Source organism: Diplotaxodon limnothrissa, linkage group LG20 (assembly GCF_057381915.1).
Source record: "Diplotaxodon limnothrissa isolate DT_005_m linkage group LG20, D_limnothrissa_male_GT1.1, whole genome shotgun sequence".
Taxonomy (NCBI): Eukaryota; Metazoa; Chordata; class Actinopteri; order Cichliformes; family Cichlidae; genus Diplotaxodon; species Diplotaxodon limnothrissa.
This window is the reverse complement of record NC_140615.1, coordinates 4,217,284-4,238,984: the sequence shown is the minus strand read 5'-3', so window position 1 is coordinate 4,238,984 and position 21,701 is coordinate 4,217,284. Positions and strand designations below refer to the sequence as shown.

General features: G+C 38.8%; 2 protein-coding genes across 9 annotated transcripts in view; both read left to right on the top strand.

Annotated features, from left to right (window-relative positions):
- The first annotated feature begins 1,077 nt into the window (after positions 1 to 1,077).
- phf8 (PHD finger protein 8) lies at positions 1,078 to 14,987 on the top strand. The gene is made up of 22 exons (XM_085345345.1): positions 1,078 to 1,364; positions 1,937 to 2,221; positions 2,360 to 2,445; positions 2,550 to 2,676; positions 4,765 to 4,925; positions 5,035 to 5,176; positions 5,280 to 5,466; positions 5,576 to 5,738; positions 6,295 to 6,382; positions 7,367 to 7,473; positions 7,580 to 7,671; positions 8,744 to 8,833; positions 8,941 to 9,222; positions 9,331 to 9,413; positions 9,504 to 9,673; positions 11,295 to 11,380; positions 11,649 to 11,770; positions 12,033 to 12,364; positions 12,449 to 12,544; positions 12,626 to 12,735; positions 12,820 to 13,180; positions 13,278 to 14,987. Exons 2-22 carry the CDS (start codon positions 2,124 to 2,126, stop codon positions 13,364 to 13,366), a joined length of 3,072 nt encoding a protein of 1,023 aa, XP_085201471.1. The 5' UTR covers positions 1,078 to 1,364; positions 1,937 to 2,123; the 3' UTR covers positions 13,367 to 14,987.
- Positions 14,988 to 15,481: 494 nt separating this feature from the next.
- The window catches only part of huwe1 (HECT, UBA and WWE domain containing E3 ubiquitin protein ligase 1), a 53,261-nt gene continuing 47,041 nt past the window's right edge, over positions 15,482 to 21,701 (top strand). For 7 of the 8 annotated variants that reach the window (XM_085345074.1, XM_085345071.1, XM_085345069.1 and 4 more), the window contains exons 1-4: positions 15,482 to 15,536; positions 17,453 to 17,522; positions 20,663 to 20,712; positions 20,954 to 21,023. In XM_085345074.1, the coding sequence (XP_085201200.1) occupies positions 20,979 to 21,023 (45 nt within the window). In that variant the 5' untranslated portion in view covers positions 15,482 to 15,536; positions 17,453 to 17,522; positions 20,663 to 20,712; positions 20,954 to 20,978. Of the gene's footprint in view, positions 15,537 to 17,452; positions 17,523 to 18,932; positions 19,294 to 20,662; positions 20,713 to 20,953; positions 21,024 to 21,701 lie in introns of those variants that run through there. The other variant, XM_085345068.1, reaches the window with a different exon arrangement.

Here is a 21,701-nt window from a genome sequence, read left to right as displayed (position 1 = left end):
GGCCTGTATTTGTATAGCGCTTTACTAGTCCCTAAGGACCCCAAATCGCTTTACATATCCAGTCATCCACACACCCATTCACACACTGGTGATGGCAAGCTACATTGTAGCCACAGCCACCCTGGGGCGCACTGACAGAGAAGGCCAAGGGTTTGCAGGGCTGTCAACAAAGCGAAGACTTGCTAATTTCAGGAATCTAAAATATAAAACATAATAGAATTATTCATCATTTTTTTGTGCTACATATCTCCCATATGTCTTGCTTCATGTATTTGATGTTTTCGTTATTTATCTAGAAAAAACATTAAATGAGAAGGTGTATCCAAACTGCTAGTCTGACTGGCAGTGTATATATATCTGTTAGTGCCAGACGTTTTTCTCCATTCTCCAGAGGAGCCTCACAGATCACAGCAGCTAACACCACTTGACCTTCGGTGCATTCCTGACCTGGAATCGCTGTTAATCATAATGCCAGGATGTGAGAAAGAGTGCCAGGGAATAAAAACATTTTTTATAAATAAATTTCATAAGTGACGAAGGGCCTTAGGCAAATTAAAAAGAGAAAAAGATAATTGAATTATAAAATATATGTACACTTGAATCACAATCCTGATCACGACACTCCACCAGTTGCACTCATAATGTGTGGTTTGCATTTCTTAACACAGGTTCAATAAAATGACAACGTGAAAAATAATGACGTAAATACAAACTTTTTAAATTATAAAATCAGGTTACTGAATGTTGGCAATAATTATTTATTTTACTTGAAAAGAAATATCCGTTTCAAATTATAGTTTGTATTCTGACTGACATAAAGTGTGAAGGGAAAAGAGATTAAAAAAATTACAATTAAACGTTATGAGGGTGTGCAGTTATTTGACAAATCGTATGTACTCGCATGCTGATAATTATGTAGTACATTTCTGTTTCTATGAGATGACGGAAAAAATACATGTTTGCAGCGTCTCCTGACGCATAGAACTGAATTTCCGCACCGTAACGTAGTTTCCTGAACGCAACTCAATTTTTGACTGTCTACAACTTTATTGTCCCCGCCACGGCAGACAACGACGAACAACGGTCTGACGTTACTATCTTTGAAATGGCGTCGATGCAGTTAAATACGATGTTATTTGTTGTTGTTTTGTTAGTTTAGGTCGCTTCGTGCTACAATTTTCTGGTCCATTGTGAATTTCTGGACCTGGCCTTTATATTTTGGGCATTACAAAGTTGATAAGCAAAAATGTGGTGAAGCAAATTGGTAATAATTTACGTTGCATAATAAGGCCGCAGCTAACCCCGAGCTTGCGTAGGGATTACAACGGCTTTTCAATAGTTGGCCCAGCCGCAGCTACATTTTGGTGAGTTGCTATCGTGGAAAGAAAAATCCAAACGTCTTAACCAGCAACAACGTTTTCCTGGCTGAAATATACTAGCTGCATCAGATACATATAAGGGTTCATTCACGCTTCGTAGCTACTTTTGCTTAAGTTAACATCTTGGCAAATAATTTTCTTCTCTAACTACATCGCTTGCTAACGCGGCTAACGTTAGCGTTAGCCTACTTGCTGTATGTATAAGTGCGTTGATAAAGCTAGCAGCACAACATTCACTATGCATAGAGTGTTTACAAACGGAGCTAACGTTAGCGTTAACAGCTGTTGAGCAGAAGCGATCTTGAATTTTCGTCCGGGATGAGTCTGAGCTTATCTGCAAAGATTAGTATTTGACCAATATGCACCGATGCTCATTAATTCATGTACCACCGAAACAAAATGCTGATCATTCAAGTAAACGACTAAACTTATTCGTTATGACGGGAACAGGATTTATGTTGCTCTAATCAGCTCTCTACTAGCGAGTGTGGGGTCATTATGGTGAGCTGCTAACAAGTTTTGTTTTGTTTTTCTTTTTTTCCCCTTTATTTTAACAGGTTTTCAAGTAAACCTCTGGACATGTGCATCAAGTAGAAGAATCAGAACGTGAAGTGACAGATTTCACCAGCCTTACCATTAATACATAAATAATAATTCCTTTTGTTGATTAATTAGTCTCTCCTCACTCGTTTCCATTAGATTTGAAAATACTTTACATAAATATCTTGCACAAACACACTGAACATGGCATCAGTGCCCGTGTATTGTCTGTGTCGTCTGCCATATGATGTGACACGCTTCATGATAGAGTGCGACATTTGTCAAGACTGGTTTCATGGAAGGTAGGATGTTTTCCTGCTTTGACCCACTTTATTAGATTTATGATGTGGTTACATCTGTTGTCTTCACTGTAAAATTTCTGTGTCTATATTGGGTAATGGAGCCATTCTTTGTTTTGATATAAGTATGCTTTTTTGTAGCTGTGTTGGAGTAGAGGAAGACAAAGCGGCTGAGATTGACCTGTACCACTGCCCCAACTGTCAGGTCACTCATGGGCCTTCTGTTAGTAAGTTATCATTTCTTAAGTAAAACTCTCAGGGTTGGTGTTATTATTAGTTGACTTTTTCATAGAAATGTACAGGTTGAAAACGGTTTTCTCCATTTTCTTAGTGCGCAAACGCCGGGGAGGCAATAAGCAAGTAGATGGAGGTGCCACTGGAGGAAGAGACCCAAGTAAGCCTGTTAAGACAGGGAGCGCACAGTTTGTTAGGGAGCTACGGAGCCGAACCTTCCCGAAGTAAGTCTCACCTGCCATCCTGCTAAAACAAAAGTTTGAAGAAAATCATGGTTTGTAGTGTGTTTTTCACATTGTAAGAACTTAATGTACTATTGCTGTTATAATACCTTGGCAACTAATTTCTTAGTCAACTAAACAAAGAAAAAAATGTTGCACATAGTACTCCAAACACACAAGAAGAAGAAAAACACTTAAACCAATGTTAAATATGATATGAAAACGTTACTTCAAAACATGTTCACGTTTTATTAAAATGTGACAAATTAACATTCGAAAAACAAATAAACAGCGACTGAAAAGTGTGATAGACTCTGCCATGCATAATGAATTCCCTGGCCATCCAATAGATGTAATCTCTCCAGCATGTTCCAGGTCTACTCCGGGGCCTCCTCTCGGTAGGACATGGCCGGCCAGAACACCTTACCCTAGAGAAGCTCGCCTTAACTGGCTCCTTTCAATGTGGAGGAGGAGCAGCTCTACTCTTAGCCCCTCCCAAATGAACTCCTCACCTTATCGCTGAGGAAAAGCCTTTTCACACCTGTGAGAAAGCTCATTTTTGCAGCTTATTCTCACCTTTATATAACTAGAAATAATAGTGTTGACAAAAAAAATCAGGCAAAGATGAACAGTTTAATGACGATGCTCCATCGGGTGGCAGATGGCTGCATAACATTTAGGACACAACAATTTACCAGCATTTAAAATGTAAAACAATTAGATAGTAGGGCTGGGCCATATCATACTGTTCACGGTAATACCGGTATAATGTTGGGCAATAATAAAAAATGAAATATTGCGATAGAATATGGGTAAAATGCGCATGCGTAGTGCCTTTGTTTTCATACGCACATTGCGGAAAAAGCATGGCGGCGACAGAGAATGAGAAGGGCGAAAGCGGATCGTTGAATGAAACGGACGAACCAGAATTGGTTTGTAAAAATGCTGCAGCTTCAGTGGTGTGGAACTGGTTTGGCTTTCGTCCGTCAGATACACAACAAAGCACTATTTTTGGTAGAGCATGCTAGCAGGCCGTCGTTGTTACTGTGTTTTTTGGAAAATACGGCACACTTAAAATCAATCCTTTGATTTTTCTGAAAATCGACAGTGCCCCTTATAATCCCGTGTGCCTTATGTATGAATCCTGGTTGTGTTTACTGACCTCGAAACTATTTTATGTACACGGCGCTCGAAAATCTGTCAAATGTTGTAGTACGACTTTGCTAAGCTACAAACCCGCACCGCTTGATGGATTGTCGGTGCATTACAGCTATCGTAGGCAGGCGCCTTGCGGAGTGATACGTACTGTGCTTCAACATAATATTACCGTATTGTGTGTATATAACCTCTTTTTAAGTTTTGTGGATATTATACATGGTTATGCTGAGGATATGTCGGCCAGTTTCCACTGGAAATGCCTTTTGGTTAAACTGTCAGCGAGGAATTTGCACTGTTACAATTTTATATAACTTTAATGCACATAAAAAACAGCTGCTTGTTTAAGTGAAAATACATTGATGTTTTTTTTTTTTGCACTAATAAAGTTGTGGAGTTGTAAAGTATTTTGTCTTCTGTCAATGATATCGTCAGTTATATCGTTATGGCAAATTTTCAAATGTATATCGTGATTAATATTTTTGGTCATATCGCCCTGCTCTATTAGATAGATTATAGTGACAGTTAGTTGTCTGGTTGACTAGTTGATAACATCCCAAATACATTGCTATTAAAGTTGATTGCATTACATTCTACTAGTCTTTATCTAACACTGGTCTTGAAACCGGTTGGTGAACCAGCAACACCGACTACTGACTGAATAAATATTATAATTTCAGGAATTTAGTGGTTGCTGGTTTTTGCAAGGACTTTAGGTTGCCAGCCAGTCGCTAGTCCTCTGTGTATGTGTGTGTGTTAGTAAGGGAGACTGGTGTTATAGTTATTACTGCTTACTCCATGTGTCACTATTTTAGTTAGCATCCTGGGTTTTTGATCTTTAATGTAATAACACTGTAAATCACTCTGTCCTATTATTGTTTTTGTTTTTTTTCTTGTGATCAGAGTGAAAACGTACTTTTTGTTTTTCTGTGACAGTGCGGATGAAATATTGCTAAAGCCTTCAGGGGCCCAACTTACAGTTGAGTTTCTGGAGGAGCATTCATTCAGTGTACCTGTCATGGTTCTGCGGCGGGATGGCCTGGGTATGACCCTACCTCCATCATCATTTGGCGTCAGTGATGTGGAGCACTACATTGGTAAAGTTACAGTTACAATTTAAATTATGGTTAGGTTGTGTTTTTGTAATCAGTAAATTCGTTTTTGTTTGCTTTGTTTTCTGAAACCTGTGCATTTTGTTAAATTCAGGTTCGGATAAACAGATTGATGTAATTGATGTTTCACGCCAGTGTGATCTGAAGATGCGTTTGGGCGACTTTGTTGAGCACTACAACAGCCCCAACAGAGACAGGGTCCTCAATGTCATCAGCCTGGAGTTCTCTGAGACCAGGTATGAAAAGACAGTCATTCTACTAAATATACGTTTAAGTAACACATTGTCGTTACTGGTGTGGAGTTTTGAAGACTAAATAAAAGTTTTGGATTTATCTTAGACTGTCAAACCTGGTGGAGACGCCTAAGATTGTGAGGAAACTTTCCTGGGTGGAAAACCTCTGGCCTGAAGAGTCTGTTTTCGAGCGTCCCAATGTGCAAAAGTACTGCCTAATGGGAGTGAAGGATAGCTACACAGACTTCCATATTGACTTTGGAGGCACCTCAGTATGGTACCATGTCCTCAGGGTAAGTGTTAATTGTTTCAAAGGTTTCTGTTCACATTCATTTTTTGTGTTTGTGTTTTAAACGAATAGTTTTGCATCTTTTTAAAGCTTCCCTTATTGTGCTTACTCAGGGTGAGAAAATCTTCTATTTAATTTCCCCCACCCCTGCCAACCTGGCACTTTTTGAGCGATGGAGTTCATCATCTAACCAGAATGAGATGTTCTTTGGGGACCAGGTTGACATGTGCTATAAGTGTTCTGTCAAACAGGGAAACACCTTGTTCATACCAACAGGTAAGCACTTGGGTAATTCTTTTTGTTAGAGCAGAGTTTTGTTTTGTCAGATATCTCAAACTAATTACATTAACTCAGCTACAATATGAACATCAGGCATTTCATCTGGTTTCTACATGGGCATACATGATGACAACACAAAAAAGCCGTAGAAAATAAGTAAAATAGAAACTGTCTATGTTTCTGTGGCGCAGTCTTGTTTCTACCAAGTATATTGCAACAATTCAGCTTATAGTTCAATATCCAAACAGAGGTCAAACAGCTTTTAAAAGTTACCAGTGAAGAAGAAGATGATTGGTGTGCATTCTTTCTCTTTGATTTAGATTATGAAAGCAATAACATGCCACAAAATGTTTTGTGAGCAGTAAAGATTACAATGGTGTTTACAACACTGTTTTTGTGTATGCACCATAATGCCTAAGTTACATTTTTATATTTATACACTCTTATATTTATACACAGTTGTGTAAAAGCCTTGTTTTAGAGAGACGAGCCAAAGCTGAGAAAAAATGATCTGCTTATAGTGTGGATTTTTATTTATTTATTTTTTAACCAGGGTGGATTCATGCTGTGCTCACTCCAGTGGACTGCCTGGCTTTTGGAGGAAACTTCTTGCATAGTCTCAACATTGACATGCAGTTGCGGTTAGTTTTTTGATAAACTTATGTATGTCAAGTATATTTAATTGAGCATAATTGTATTCCTTTTGACTGAAATGTTGAAATGTCAGTGTTTAGACATGGCGGACGAAGGAACTTGCACCCTTAATTAGAGGTCTGCGCGGGAATGTTTTTTTAGTCCCGCTCCCGCCCGCTCCCGCAAGGTTTTGTACCGCACCCGACCGCTCCCGCTGTATATTCAGTCTTTGTTCACCCGCTGCCCGCTTAGAATAATTTTCTACCCGACCCGACCGTTCCCGCTAAATTTAGATCTGGTTTCCAAAATCTCACATTTAAATGGGGTACCACCAAAAAATAGAGATAACAGATAAAACTGCAGGTTGTGCAATGATTGTATTTATTTTTCTTAAACAAGATGCATATATCTGTCAACATGCAACATTTATCTTTTAACATGGAAAACGTGTTGCAAAAATAAAATAAATAAAAACGAATACAGCATTGTGGCCTACTTGTTATTTTTATGTAAAATACAAACGTAACATTTTTCTGTCAACACAGTAGGGAAAGTGTCGCGAAAAAAAAAAAGTCACTTAAAATTGTAAACAAAAGAACAAAATAGTTGGCCGTACCAGTGCTCAATTAGAATGAGGAAATCACAGATATGCTGTTCCGAAAAAATGTCGGGCACGCTATATTTTCAGACCGCGCGCTCCCGTTCAAATTACACCAGAGTTACCGACCGCTACCGCATTTTATTTGGAAATTTATTCCCGCGCCGCAAGAAATCTGGTCGGGTCCCGCGGCTCCCGCGGGACAGCCGCGGGAATGCAGACCTCTACCCTTAATTGTTGTGGTTCCTCACTTCTTGTTCCTCAAGCCTGAAGTTCTGTATTTGGTTAAAATTACTATACTTGTGGGTTGTTGTTGTTGTTGTTTTTTCCTTGTCTGCAGAGATATTTTAACCTGGTGGCAATAAATAACTTTTTGTGATGTGGTATTGTTTAGGGCATATGAAATAGAGAAGAGACTAAGCACAGCAGACTTGTTCAAATTTCCCAACTTTGAGACTGTGTGCTGGTATGTAGGAAAGCACCTTCTCGATACTTTCAGAGGTAAGGGCTTTGGCTTTTATTATGTTTTTATTTGAACTACTTGGCTGGTCTGTGTTTGCTGTTAATAATTGTTGTATTGCTAACTTTGTGGTGTTTGGTCTGACAGGTTTGAGAGAAAATCGCAGGCATCCTGCCACTTACCTGGTTCATGGGGCGAAGGCCCTAAACAATGCCTTCCGCAGCTGGACCCGCAAAGAGGTAAAACCTTAAACATTTGCAATGTAATGTCCCATTTTAGTCCGGTTTTACTGATTCTCTTATTGCTTGGTTTATTTCCCTTCTAAAGTTGACTTTGAAATATGGGAAGTTTTTTTTTATTTTTTAATTATTATTGTTTTGGCCCAGAGAATGCTACTGATTGGATCAGAAATACAGCTCTACAATTGTTTTAATACATTAACTTTAATGCAGTAAAATCTATAGTGTCATAAATGATTACATAAAAGTTACTGCATGGTATTTTTCTTGTTTAGAAGCAAAACATTAAATTGCAGCAATGCTGTTAAGAAAACTGCTAATTTGGGATGTGTTTTTATTTGCTCCCTAGCAAAGAGTTAAATGAGAAAATCAGCCACTTTCATGTCTGCCTCTGTCAGATGGCCGTAAACTGCTTATACCTCTGAAGCTTGTTTGTTTAATCAGTGTAGAAATGACGTCCTGTGGCTTCGCCACAGTGTTATGTCTGTTATGTCTGTTTGCCTACTGGTGGTGGTCAGAGGGCCCGGTGGCCCCTGTGTCCGGCAGCCTCGCCTCTGTCAGTGCGCCCCAGGGCAGCTGTGGCTACAATGTAGCTTGCTATTGCCAGTGTGTGAATGTGTGTGTGAATGGGTGGATGACTGAATGTAGTGTAAAGCGCTTTGGGGTCCTATGGACTAGAAAAGCGCTATACAAATGCAGGCCATTTGCCATTATGTCTTGGTTCTGAGCACTTGCCAGACAACCAGCAGAGACTCCAGGAAGTTACCGATCACTGACAGGAAATACTGCTGCATGACCAAAGTCATTACACTAATCTTACCCCTCGGCAGCCATCATGGCATTGCCCTCAGGCTCTGAGCCTGTAACTTTTCCTTGTAACATCATTTGTGTAACTGATGTAGTGACATTTCTACAGTAAAATGATATATGGCCATTTCCCCATTGTGACAGTTTGTAATGTGTGAAATAATGATAAGAATAATAATCATAGTAACATAAAAAGAGCATAGTATCACTTGTAGCTTTGGAAAATGTTGTAAGGAGATGATTGATGATTATCTCCTACACTCAGGCTTTAGCAGATCATGAAGTGGAGATTCCAGAAACCATCAATACTCAGGCGCTGGTGAAGGACCTGGCCAAGGAGATTCGTCTGGTAGAGGTAAATGAAATCACTGAAAGCTTCTACATTCTACAAATGTTAATGTTTAAATGTTTTTCTTACTCTTTCTGTGTTTTAATGATTTTAAAAAATAATCTGTTTTTCAGGATATCTTTCAGCAAAACATTGGCCGCACTGGTCCTCAGTTTCCTGGTTCGCCACTCTCCAAAGCTCCCCTCACCACCTCTCAGAATTCAGGACGGCCCCCTGGAAAAAAGAAAGGGCCCAAGCCCAAGGAGATGACAGGGGGTGTTGGGCCCCCAGGAACCAAAAAGAAGAGTCAAAAGGGACTACTTAAAGCAGAAGCAGGAGAACTCGATCTGATTGAGATCCACACCAAACATACACTCAAGAAATTTCAACCTGGAAAGTCAAAACACAAGAACAAGGTATGATGTTTGCAGATGTTTGTGATGATAATGGGAATGCCTATCCAGCATTTTCAGTGAACAAGTTTCATTTTCATATATCCTTATAGTGATGATCTCTCTTTGCAGTTGGAGTTACCATTAGAGGAGTTTGAAGGGAAGATAAATAAAAGCAAGCTGAAACTTGTGTTGACCAATGGAAAAATTCAAGGGTAAGCTTTACAGCCATTTCAAGGGTTCCTGTTGGTTCTGTGATCTTACTACAGGTCGATGTGTTTACCTGCTGTTTTTTCTGGCTTCAGTAAGAAGGATGGCAGCAGTAATGGTGCAGGAAGTGCTAGAAACTACAAACATCTTGCGACGGAGGGATCCAGTCTGTCCGACTTGGAATCTGAGGATGAGTTGCAGATTGATGAGACCCCACCTCCACGACGGAAGACAGCTGGACTGAGTAAGAAGAAGAAGCTGAGTGGTAAGTGTATTATGCATTCTTGAATGAAATATATACATGTGTTTAATCTGTTCATTCATTTATTCATCTATTGCAAGTAAAATTTATCATACTTAAGTAAAGCTGTTTGAATGCTGGGACTAATAACAAAATGTGGTTTCTAATAGGGCTGGGCCATATTATACCGTTCACGGTAATACCGGTATAATGTTAGGCAACGATAGGAAAATGAAATATCGCGATAGAATATGAGTAAAACGCGCATGCGCAGTGCCTTTGTTTTCATACGCACATGGCCGATTGTTGAGTGAAACAGATGAACCAGAATTGGTTTGTAAAAATGGTGCAACTTCAGTGATGTGGAACTGGTTGTCCGTCAGATACACAACAAAGCACATTTTTTTGCAGAACATGCAAGCGGCCGTCGTTATTGTCGTATTTGTCGGACTAAGATGCTCTTAAATCTGGGAGTAATCTGGGTCCTAAACTCAGTACACTTCAGGTCAAACAAACACTGCAGCATCACTGAGAGTTAACTGTCTAAATTCTTTCATCTTTAATAAAACGATCAGCATTGCTGCTTTACCAGGTGTAACTATAAAGTTTAACTTCCAGGCATCCATGAAAACAAAATTTATTACATTTAACGGAGTTAGAAGTTAGCAGGAAGCTAGCGGAAGTTAGCTCGCTAGTTTCACTAGTTACCTAAGCATGATATAGCATGTTCTGACTGAGAGATTTCTGAAAAAATTCAAACGTACAGCTCTGCTATCACTTCCAACATAAATGAAGACAGGAAACTAAACAGCAGTGACGTTTGTAGGGTTACTGAAGTTGGGCTAGCTGGTATATAATGATGTGCTACGTGATCGCTAGCGACACAGCTATGTTAGCATAACATAAACAGTGAAGCTGGAGGACGAACACTAACACTTTTCCACTTATAAAAGTTAACGTTAAGGTTCCTGATAGTTAGAGACAAATGCAATCGCATGGCAGGATGCTGTAAACGGACCAAACGTCAGTCAGGAGAACAACTGAGATAATCCATCCACAATACAAGGCTAGTCATTAATATACTGCAACAACATGGGAATAGAGCAGCTGCCAGAGAATTCAACATCAATGAATCAATGGTACAGAAGTGGAGGAAGCAAGAAGAATGAGTTTAATAAAGTTTGATTTATCTAACTGCTTTGTTTAGCTCAATGTGCCTTATGGTCCAAAAAATGCGTACTGCACACTGCAGTTTAATGTTGCAAAGCACCTCTTTTTAACTTCAGTGGATATTATATATGGTTATGCTCAGGATATGTCAGCCCATTTCTACTGGAAATGCCTTTTGGTTAAACTTTCAGCAAGGAATTTGTATTCGCACTGTTACATTTTTATAAAGCTTTAATGTACATAAAAACCAGCTTCTTGTTTAAGTGAAAATTAATGGAAGGTTGTCTTTTTGCGCTAGTAATGTTGTGGAGTATTTTGTCTCGCATCAATTATATCATCAGTTATATCGTTATCGCAAATTTTCAAATGTATATCGTGATAAATATTTTTGGCCATATCGCCCTGCTCTAGTTTCTAATATAATTCAGTAGTAGTTTCAAAGCTGTAATTTAATAGTGTTAAAATGTACCTTCAGGTCTTCCTAGAAAGCTGCCCAGAGCCAAACCCTGCTCTGACCCTAATCGCATCAGAGAGCCCGGAGAAGTTGACTTTGACATTGAGGTGAGATTATTATTGAAACGGCCATCCTTTCTGGTCTTTGAGTTCCAATTCAAATGTGTTCTTTACTTAAAACAGTCAGAAAAGGTCAGTCCCAAAGATTTAAAGAAACTATTCACTACACTATAATTAATGTTTCATAAATCATAAATCGCTTATATTGATTTTGTTATCCCCTGCTGAGCAAACAAAAGCTTTATTTCATAAGACAAGCCATGGAGTGTTGACAAGAACTTGATGTTCAGTTTTTAAACAATTGATGTGGCTTCAGGAGGACTACACCACTGATGAAGAGGCACTGGCTGCTCATGGAGTGAAGGGTGGTGCAGGGGGCATTCTGGACTTACTGAAGGCTAGCAAGCAAGTGGCAGGCTTGGACTCTACAGCAATCGGGTAAGATTGCCTGGATCATCTGTGTGTTGGTACTTATAAATAATCATAATAAAATGGTACTGTGTGAAGCTGTGCAGCTGAAACACCCAGAAAACTTTGTATACCTTTGTCAAGAGTGGAGGCGGGTGAAAATGACTCATATTGTTGATGAAGTAATCTTGAAAACCTTTGTTTTACAAATTTGCAATGGGTTTGGGGTCCCACTTTGTGTAAGAGTTTTATATTGCGAGGTGATTAGTGATGGGCTGTGTACTTTTCTCAGTGAGGAAGCCCCAGCCTCTCCCAGCACTCGTGATGCCATTCAAGGGATGCTCTCCATGGCCAACCCCCCTTCGTCATCCTCCTCCTCATCCTCTTCATCTCCTTTGTCTATATCTGGAGGCCTGACAGAAGGATTAGGGGTCATCAAGGAAAAGGGCGGCAAGGCTGTATGGGTGACAGGAGGGGTCAAAAAGACAGCAAATTCTGAGAAGAAACCTGTCATTCAGCGACCTGGAAAACGTCCAATTAAACGACCAGCCCGTCACCTTAGTGACGAGGAAAGTCCAGATGAACAGGAGACTCTGGGAACTTGTTTTAAAGATTCAGACTATGGTGAGCAGTACAACTTTGATTAATTTTCCTGATCAAGCCAAAATTTAATTATGATAATTTTTTTTAATTATTTATTTTTTTAAGTTTACCCATCCTTGGAATCTGATGAGGAGGATCACACCAACAAGACTAAGATGAAGCGGAAGAAAAACTGGGATGACACACCATGGAGTCCAAAAGGTAAACATAGCAGAAGGATCGATCAAATTTCTTTTTAGCTTTCTGATGTTTAGTCACTCAATAACTTCTTTTCATATACAGCCAGGGTGATGCCCACCCTTCCCAAACAGGATCGTCCAGCCAGGGAGGGAGCTAGAGTTGCCTCTGTAGAAACTGGCCTTGCTGCAGCTGCTGCCAAGCTGGCACAACAAGTGAGTGGGGGGGAACTAATAAAAAAAATCTTGTCTTCTAATATTCCTTGGAAAAGATGAAAAACTTTGTTGTTTGTGCAACAGGAGCAGCAAAAGCCTGCTAAAAGGAAGTACACGAAAAAGCAGCGTCCCCCTGCTCCTGTCATCACTCCACCTCCTGTTCAGACCGAGCCAGCCCCACCCTCTCCAACACCTGCCCCAGAGTCTGCAGCAGACGTCAGCCCAGACAGAAGAGTGGATTATTACTCTGCTAGTCTGTTGGACCATGAATATACAGCAGGACCAGGACCTTTTGGCTCAGGAGGACCTAGAGGCAGTGGAGCCATGGCTCCGGGTGTATTTCTTACATCAAGAAGACCTTCCCTGTCTCCACAAAATAGCAGCTCTCACTCCGGTGCATCCCCTGCAGGTTTATCCAGTCAGGGCACAACAGGAGTTGGTCAAGGTGAGCATAAACTTGAGTAAACTTTAGTTTTGACAGCATGATTTCATATTTTATAAAGTTTATTTGTTTTTAATGTTTCCCTTATACCTTGATTTAGGGAAACGTCCAAAGAAAGGACTTGCGACTGCAAAACAGAGACTTGGAAAAATCCTGAAAATTCACCGCAATGGCAAACTTCTCTTGTGAGAGGTGTTGGAAATGTGGCTGAAGACTTGAAGAATGAGAATGAAGAAAAGACCTGAAGTAGGTCTGAAGGAAAAAGAGACAGTAATCTATATTTTTTATTCCAGATAAATTTGTTTACTGTTTTTACTCGTTGCCGAACCTCACAAAAAAAATTCTTGCCCTACACCAGTTACTCTGCCCAGTTCTGCTCACCCTCATCTGCATAAAGGTATTTTCAGAAGCACATGTGTGGCTTTAAGTGAATCACTGTAATATGCTGGACAAGCACTTAACGTGGTAATTAACTGTTAATTACCACCTATTTGACGTCACATTTGAATTTCAGAATGTCAGGTGGATATTGATTTAACGTGGTAATTGACAAAGGCAAATGGTTTCTTTTGTTTAGGCCATTTTAGAGGTTGTATTTATGTTTGTACTATCATCATACATTTTTTTTTCTTTTTTTAAAGGGAAAGAAAACAGTTAATGTGATATTTGTATAGGCCCCTTTCCCATGCAGAAGATCCATTGGTGCAAATACTGACAGAGTTGTAGTATTATTTTTGTTTAGTTTCCTTTTTACCTAATTTTTATTACAATAGAGGTTGTACAAAACTCAAGTGTGTGCATATAATATGCGACATGTATTAATTCTTTTTGAGAAATTTGCCCCTGATGTTTGTATAGAAAATAGATCTCCATATATTGTAGCTCTACCTATGACAGCTGACGTGCTAGACTAATGCCAGGACTTACCACCATTATTCTATTTATTCTTTTCATATTTATTTAACAGGGCAGAACTTTTGCCATCTCTTATCCTGTTTTAATGTTGTATGTTTTTACAATCTCATCTTCTGGTCCCCACGTCAAGTATTTTCAACCACTTTATGCTTGTACAAAAACTGTAGCCATTGCTTTGTTGTCACTGTAAATACTTGTAATATTTGTAATTAATATAGCTGCTTAAATGCAGAACAATTTTAGACTTAAAAACAAACAAACAAAAAAAAAAATGGTTCCTGCATGTTGCCGTAAATTGCGCCCCGGATGTTAGCAGGACTCTTGGGTCAGAAATAGAAATGTGTTTTTGTATCACAGAATGTACTAGTCCTAAAGTGTTGGCAGAGATGTAGATTTAACTTTGTGAAGGTGCAGGACATGAGTTGATATGTAAATATATGTTGTAATTTAAATTCTTTTATAGTTCAAAAACTTTCAGATCTTTCGTAACATGACTTGTACATTATACATTGCTGTATTTGGGAAATATCTGAAATAGTTCTTTTTTATATTTGTATGCAGTAACTCTCATGCTAAGTCCATGTTGTCTTGTTAGTGTTATTGGAAGCGTGCTGGAAAATGCCCTTGTTAAATTTCATCCATTTAGTTTTATATTAATTATTGTTGATTTTCACTCTTGTGTTGGTGTGAACTGTGCATTTTAAACATGATGTGTTTTAAATACGACCTGGAAATGATAAAATATACCTTGGGCAAAATTTCTTTTTTTCTTTGAGTTTATTTGATGATTGCTGAATCACCAAAAGCACTACCGGTGGGTCTTCTGATTTCTCATGTCTGCTGGAGAACCAAGGTGTCAGTGCATTCATGGTGGTGTCATTTAGGAACGTTTTTGAATACACAAACAAGGAATGTTGTGTTGTATTAAAAACATCTACACTTAATGATTTTTTTCCAATAAAAGTACAGTTTCATTAATTGTAGAGATTAGCAACCTACTTGGGTATTTTTAATAAAGGGTGTAAACATATTTTCTCATGGTTTTTTTGATCTATGAATTACTGTACTATTATTATTTTAACATCTTAACATCCCACAGTTTAATTTTAGGGTTGAATACATTTGTTAATACAATGTCCAGTCTTTTTTCCACAAATGTCAGTAAGTTTGAATGCACTTTGATATTAAACTATATTTTTCAGAAAGCCTGGAGACTTTTGCTGTGTGCTTTCGTTTGCACATTTAATTAAAAAGTCGAGACTGGAAATGCCATTTACTTCCAATCTGAAATGCCTTAGCATTTGTTTTTGTTTTGTGTGGTTTTTTAATAGCAATTACAAGGGAGTGCCCTGTGTAAACGCAACAGCAGGTATTCTCGCGAGAACTAAACTGCCATACCACTCGTTAGTGCAAGATGGAGAAGCAAATGTAACACGCATTCGAGGTAGGCAGAAAGACTTATTCTAAAGTGTTGACACAGGGTTTAGCAAAGCGGTGATGGACGTCTATCGTCCGTAAATTGCTGATTGCTTCTCGTCACGGGATCCGAGCCACCAAAATAGTGTATTTTTAATGGTAATGTATGCGTCTTTTGCAGTGTAAACCGCCATTTTTAATTTAGCCGTGATCCCATGGATAGAGCATTGTGCGGACTCGGAGCCCTAACGGCTAGCCGATTAGCTCGCGCGAAACCCTCTAACACAGAAGCCGCACACTTAACACGCAGAGTCATGTTCACTGTGTGTGGGTATTTGCACCTCTGTGCAAGTAATTCAAAGCCAGTTTTCTCCCTCTGTTGCGGCTTGTTCTCTTGGCGGGAATGAAGACAACTTGAGTCAAAGTGTGTGTTGCAGATTGACTTTTCGTGATGTGCTAACGTTAGCCGTCAAAGCTGAATTAAAGCCGAAGTAGCAAATGTTAGCCAAAAGTGCTAGTAAACCTAGCTAACATCAGATGACTAGCTGTTAACTTTGTCTACGTTAGCGCCACTACTGACTGATCTTTAACTGCGTAGCAAGCTACTTAAACAACACTTAGAAACAATGGGATAGGAGCTGAATGAACACGCTTTCAACTTGGAGCTAACTCAGTTAACTTGGGAGTAATAATAGCCTTTACTTCACTTTGTGTTTCGGATGATGACTTCAACATTCCATAATGTCAGCAGCTATAAATGCTACAGGTTGGTTTTAGATTAAATGTGCGTTCATCGGTAGAATCAGCATGATTTCGTCAAAGAAAATATTGCACTCGGCTACATTTGCAAATTTTATTTATCCTTTATTTATAAATGTGATGCCGGTGAGTCTCACTGTCTCATTTACATATACAAGTCTTGAGATCAAGCGGTGAAACCACTTGGTGAAAACATACCGAGCTGCTGAAATGTGAATATTTGTTACCTGTCAGATTCCCTTCACCATCTCATCATACTCTTAATCGCTGTTAATTGTGATGGTATGACAAAGAAGTAGACCACTTCTCCGTCATTGGCTTAAATCTCCCCTGAGTGCCTCATGGGTTTTTGTATTCTTTATTATTGAATCAAACTATTGCCGGGATAATTCATTAATGCCAGGCCTCAGCTCGCTCATTAAAGGTGATCAGCTTATTAAAGTATAAAACAGTTTGAAAGTGGAGATGTGACAAGTTTTTCTGCAAATATTTTAATGTACTTTAAAATCTGGGTAATTAGGGTAATTCTGTTCAGTGATATGGAGGTTGTGATATTAAAGTACCATATGATTTAATGAGAGAGATTGCCGAAATGGAAATTGTTTTATGCGGACTACTACTCTCTCTCATGGATTTTTCATAAATAAAGTTCTGTTTGGTTGGCATAAATAAGGCATGCACATCAACAGCAAGTCTGTGCTGAACAGTGTAGTTTAATGGCAGACAAATAAGTTGAACTTGAGAAAATTTTAAACAGTAAGGATCTGTTGATTGTTGTCCATGTTTACAGAAAAAATAACTCCCATAGCAGTTATGCACACTGTCCAATTAGTAACAAGATATCAAAGAATTCAGTTTGTTTAAAAATAATGACTTAAGGAAGATACAGATAAGTTAGAAATGTCATTCACATGTGCAAAACCACATACATCCTGAAACCTGTGTCTAAAAGGAAACTGTTAAGGCCCCAAAGTTAGAAAACTGGAGGTACAGTGAAACAGAAATAAGTGTTTAACTATATTTAATTTTACAAAGTAGAAAATCTTTCAGTTTTAATGGAATTCTTCCTGAAACACTGACATGACGGACGTTTGGAGAAATAGAGATGGTGTTTCAAGTGTCCAAGCAGTTCCATTTTCTTTTCTTCATTCAAAACTAATTTCATTGTTTGTCATATGTTTTCAGATTGTGTAAAGAAACAGCGTAGTAAATCAAGGATGAGAAAGGTGGAACCACTGAACCAGATCAGATTCTGGTGAGTACTGCCTCCCCCCCTTTCTTTTTTTCTGCTTTGACTGAACTGAGCTGGTAATGCACACTATACATGAAGAATATACCTGCAGGGATAAATTGATGTAACAACTTAATATCTGTATCAGTCGATTTTTGCATCGCCTATTGGCAAATAAGATGGTATTCAGAGATGGCAGTGGTTGATGTTTATCTGTTGTGTTAGAGGAGATTTCCACGGGCTAAATGCTTTGGTAGTTTGAAGGGCTGAACGACATAAAAACAGTTCAGTATTTTTAAAAAAAATAATGATTTCTTTGTCATCATATGGCACAAAAAGCACTAAATGTCAAAAACAAAACACCCCCTATAGCCATTGGCAGAGTTTTGGCACATTCTAGTTTGCAATAAGAAGAAGAGGAGCAAGGTATTTCTGACAGTAAACACTTTGGTGTATTTGAAATATTTTTCCACAACTCAAACTAGCAGAAGTTATTGAAATTCCTAAATAAGAAAATGTGACCTTCTTTTCTGGTTCCATGTGGTTATATCTGTCTAACCAGATGGTCTTGGTGAGATTTACTGTGATTTCTATTTTTCAGCCATTGTTCAGCTCTGAACAACTGGGCTCAGTGACAGTGTTTGTGCTGCTCATCATACCCAAATATTAATTTAGGGAAAAACCATAACCTCTCACAGGGTGTGTGGAGCTTTTGGAAACTTTTTGGTTTTATGTCCATGCTGTAATCAATATTGGCAGACATCCATATTTATAATTTTAAAAAAACCTGTAAATACTATTTTAAATAATCACCAATATACAACCAATGTCAGTAAAATATCCACTGATATTGCAATAAAATATTTAAAACAAAAACATCCCTTAAGATAATGCCTAGATATGGCAGGGGTTTAATTTAGTCCCCACTCATTTTGTGTAATTTGAATTTGCCTATCAATAAATAATGCATGAATAATTCAGATTAATTTGGTAAACAAATATAGTGCCAAAAGAAAACAATGCTTCCCTTTCCCCCCCCTTTCTTCTTCTTTTTTTTTAATGACACTGAATTTTGTTGAATTAGGCATATGGAGAAAACTACACTTAAATCATATAAGCTATAATGTAGCACTGAGTAACTGAGCAAGGTCGGTGTTCTAACATCAGTATGTTAGCTCTTAAAGGTTTGAATTAAGTACTTGCTTACTTCATCAGAGAAGTCTTACACACATAATGCAACAGTGAGTAATCTTAAAAAATATCAATGAACTAGACAATTAGCAACCTCTAAGCTTATTTAGCTGAAATAAAGTGTATACTCCTGACTTGTCCAGGTTTTGTAAACAGGCTTTTAAAAATTCTGATTTATTTATTTTGTAAATATTCATGGATCAAATACCTAAAGTTGTTTTGATGCAATGTGCTTGTGTTTTCTAAGTGTTCACGGTGGCTAGCACAATATTTTGATGCACATGTAAGTTCGTATGAATATGTCGGCGCTTACGCTGGTGTGCCTGGTATGCTTTCATGAAAATAACTTGAAGAACTGTGTCGACTTAATATGATAAGATGTTTTGGTGGTGCATCCCACAGAGGGCCCATTGCCCCGTTATAAATACGCACTGCATCGATACAGACAGCAGTGGCTTCTCATTCCCAGCCGTAGCGTTATTCACTTTTTGCACACTACCCACACTCATCATGACTGTGCCAAGAGCTAGTGCCTATGTGCTATGGAAACAGGCGGGGATACTGTAATACTCCGGACGGACGAACAAACTTCTTAATTGATTCGGTAGTCAATTTTCCCTTCTGCAAACTAAAAACAAAACTCGCAGTGTCACGTTAGACCAGTCCGACAATGATTCAGCGAGTTGTTCTGCGTTTCTGCTCACTGCTCAACTAACGGTAGCTAGCTCGCTAGCTAGCGCGTGCAACGACTGTAGCTTTAGAGCCAGGAACTCCGAGCCTAAGAAAAAAAAAAGTCACGTTAGTGTTTCCAGGTATTTTGCACAAATTCCTCTCTTTGTCGCTAGTCACCGAGTTGTTTACAGATTCATCTTAACTGGAGTAGGGCCAGCACAGAACTAGGGAGTGCGGGCTCCTTTTTGCGGCCTGTGCAGCCCCGACCTAAATTAGTCAAGAGTCAGGTCAGGACAGGATGGTGAATCTGTAAGGTCTGGTTTGACAGCTGTGCCACAAATGGTCCTAGCGGTTTGAATTTTGTTTAGTTACATTGTGAATGGTTATCGCTGATGACACGCATGACTTGATTATGACTTGGCTGACTTTTTAAAAAACGTTTGGTGACTTAGAATTTCAGAGGAAGATCGTTTGCTAACGGTACCGGTAGCTCGGTGTTAGCTGGTCAGGGGTTAACATCTCCGCAGCAAACGTTGCCGATCGATTCTGTCGCTACGTTGAGTTTTACAGGGGTTCTCGTTTTCTTAGACGTGTTGCTACCTGATTACAAACAAAACGCATCACGTTTATGACCTATAACTGCAGAGTGGGCTTTGAATAGGAACTTGTTAACGTTAGGTAAATAACGTAAAGCTATTACCGACGCTAGCTTGTTAGCTAGGTAGCTATAACTTTAACCTGTAAGCTTCGAGTCGTTTGAGTTTATGGAAAAGCAAACAGAGAGGCGCACTGTTTGGCTTAAATCTCCCCTGAATTTGAAAGTGATGAAACGTCGGGCTAATGTTTTAGGCCAATAAATGGGACCCAATATAATTTGATTAACTTTGTGTCGTACATTGCTCGCTAGCCGTCAGCTAATGCTCTGCCCGGTTTGCTTTGTGATCATCAGACTTTTAGAGAGCCTGAGAAAATGTCAATGTTTTCATCACCTTTTTAACCACTGGTGGTGATCAATCATATTTCGCTGTAACAGAATTTCGAGGATTATCGCCATATCATCTACCTTTGCTTATTCATTGAGTGCCCTGCCAAATGTTGAGATTTGTAGTCGACTGTCTGTATTTTGTTATGTGTATTTCAAGTACATAATGTACGAATTTACCTAGATATATAGCCAGCAGGTACTTTTTTGTGTTATATTATGTACTGGATATTATCCAAATAATTTACATATTTACCTGGAGCATTTTTTTTAAATAACATATGGAACACTGTTTTGATGTAAGGTTTTGATTTTACAGATAGAGCAACTGGAACATGCCCTTAAGTGGGCATTGCCAAATATTTTTTTGTAAGTATGTATCTTATTTGTTTTTTTAGTCTTTTTTTTTTTGGGTTTTTTTTTTGGTTTTTTTTAAGACATTTTAATGTTAATATTTCAATATCTGAATAACTGTTTGGCTGGGAGTATTTAGATATGTAAAGTCCAAATGTATATTTACCCAAGTGCTATAGAAGAATATCTGCATCACAGCACACTGAAATTCATTATTAGATGTTGCTTTATGGGTTACATTAACATTTCTCAACAGGAGCAGCAAATAGAGATTATTGACAATGAAGGTCGACAGAAGCAAGTTAAAGAAAACACCTACGGAAGCTGTGAGTATATTTGATGCTGGCTGCGTTTTCTTTCATAGCTCCTAACCTCACTGCTGCCTAAATTGCATGTAGTTGGGATATTTAGGATGACTTTTCTCTAGCCAATTGTGATAAGAGTTCATAATGGGAGCAGGGCCTAAAAGAACTTGTTGAAGATGCTTTTTATTTTTATATTGTAAGAAATTTACAGTGTGTCATGTCCAAAAATGCGCCGGGGGGGGGTCTATGACTGCAAGCATGATGTGTACGATACAGTTGACAACTCGGATAACTTCTCTAGTAAAAATCTGGGAATTTTCTTATCTGTAATGTAGAGCTGGGCGATAGAACGATAACGATATGTATCGCGATATAACTTTTACTCGATAGAGAAATTAAGCTATCGCGATAGACCTCGCCGCTCTTGTCCTCTTAAAATAAAAATAAAAAAATTAAAATTAAAAAAAAAGGTCAGCCAATCCAAACTAAGTAGCGCAGAGCCGAACCAATCACAGCCGCAGCGTCACGTCGCGTGACTTGTTACGTACAGCACAAGTGCCAAGCCGCACGTGTGTTTGTTTGGGAAGCAGCCAGCGGGTAATGGAGGAAATGAGTGTGCCGACTAGAAAAATCAACCGAGCGTGACCGAAGAGAAAACAGATGATGGTTCCAATGCCGGAGAGATTGTCGAACGGAAGA

Excerpts from the sequence above, each read along its gene's own strand:
- phf8 (XM_085345345.1), top strand. The coding sequence starts at position 2,124 with ATGGCATCAGTGCCCGTGTATTGTCTGTGTCGTCTGCCATATGATGTG. Across the intron at positions 6,383-7,366 it reads AACATTGACATGCAGTTGCG|GGCATATGAAATAGAGAAGA; the intron begins GTTAGTTTTTTG and ends GGTATTGTTTAG. Across the intron at positions 11,381-11,648 it reads AAGTTGACTTTGACATTGAG|GAGGACTACACCACTGATGA; the intron begins GTGAGATTATTA and ends ATGTGGCTTCAG.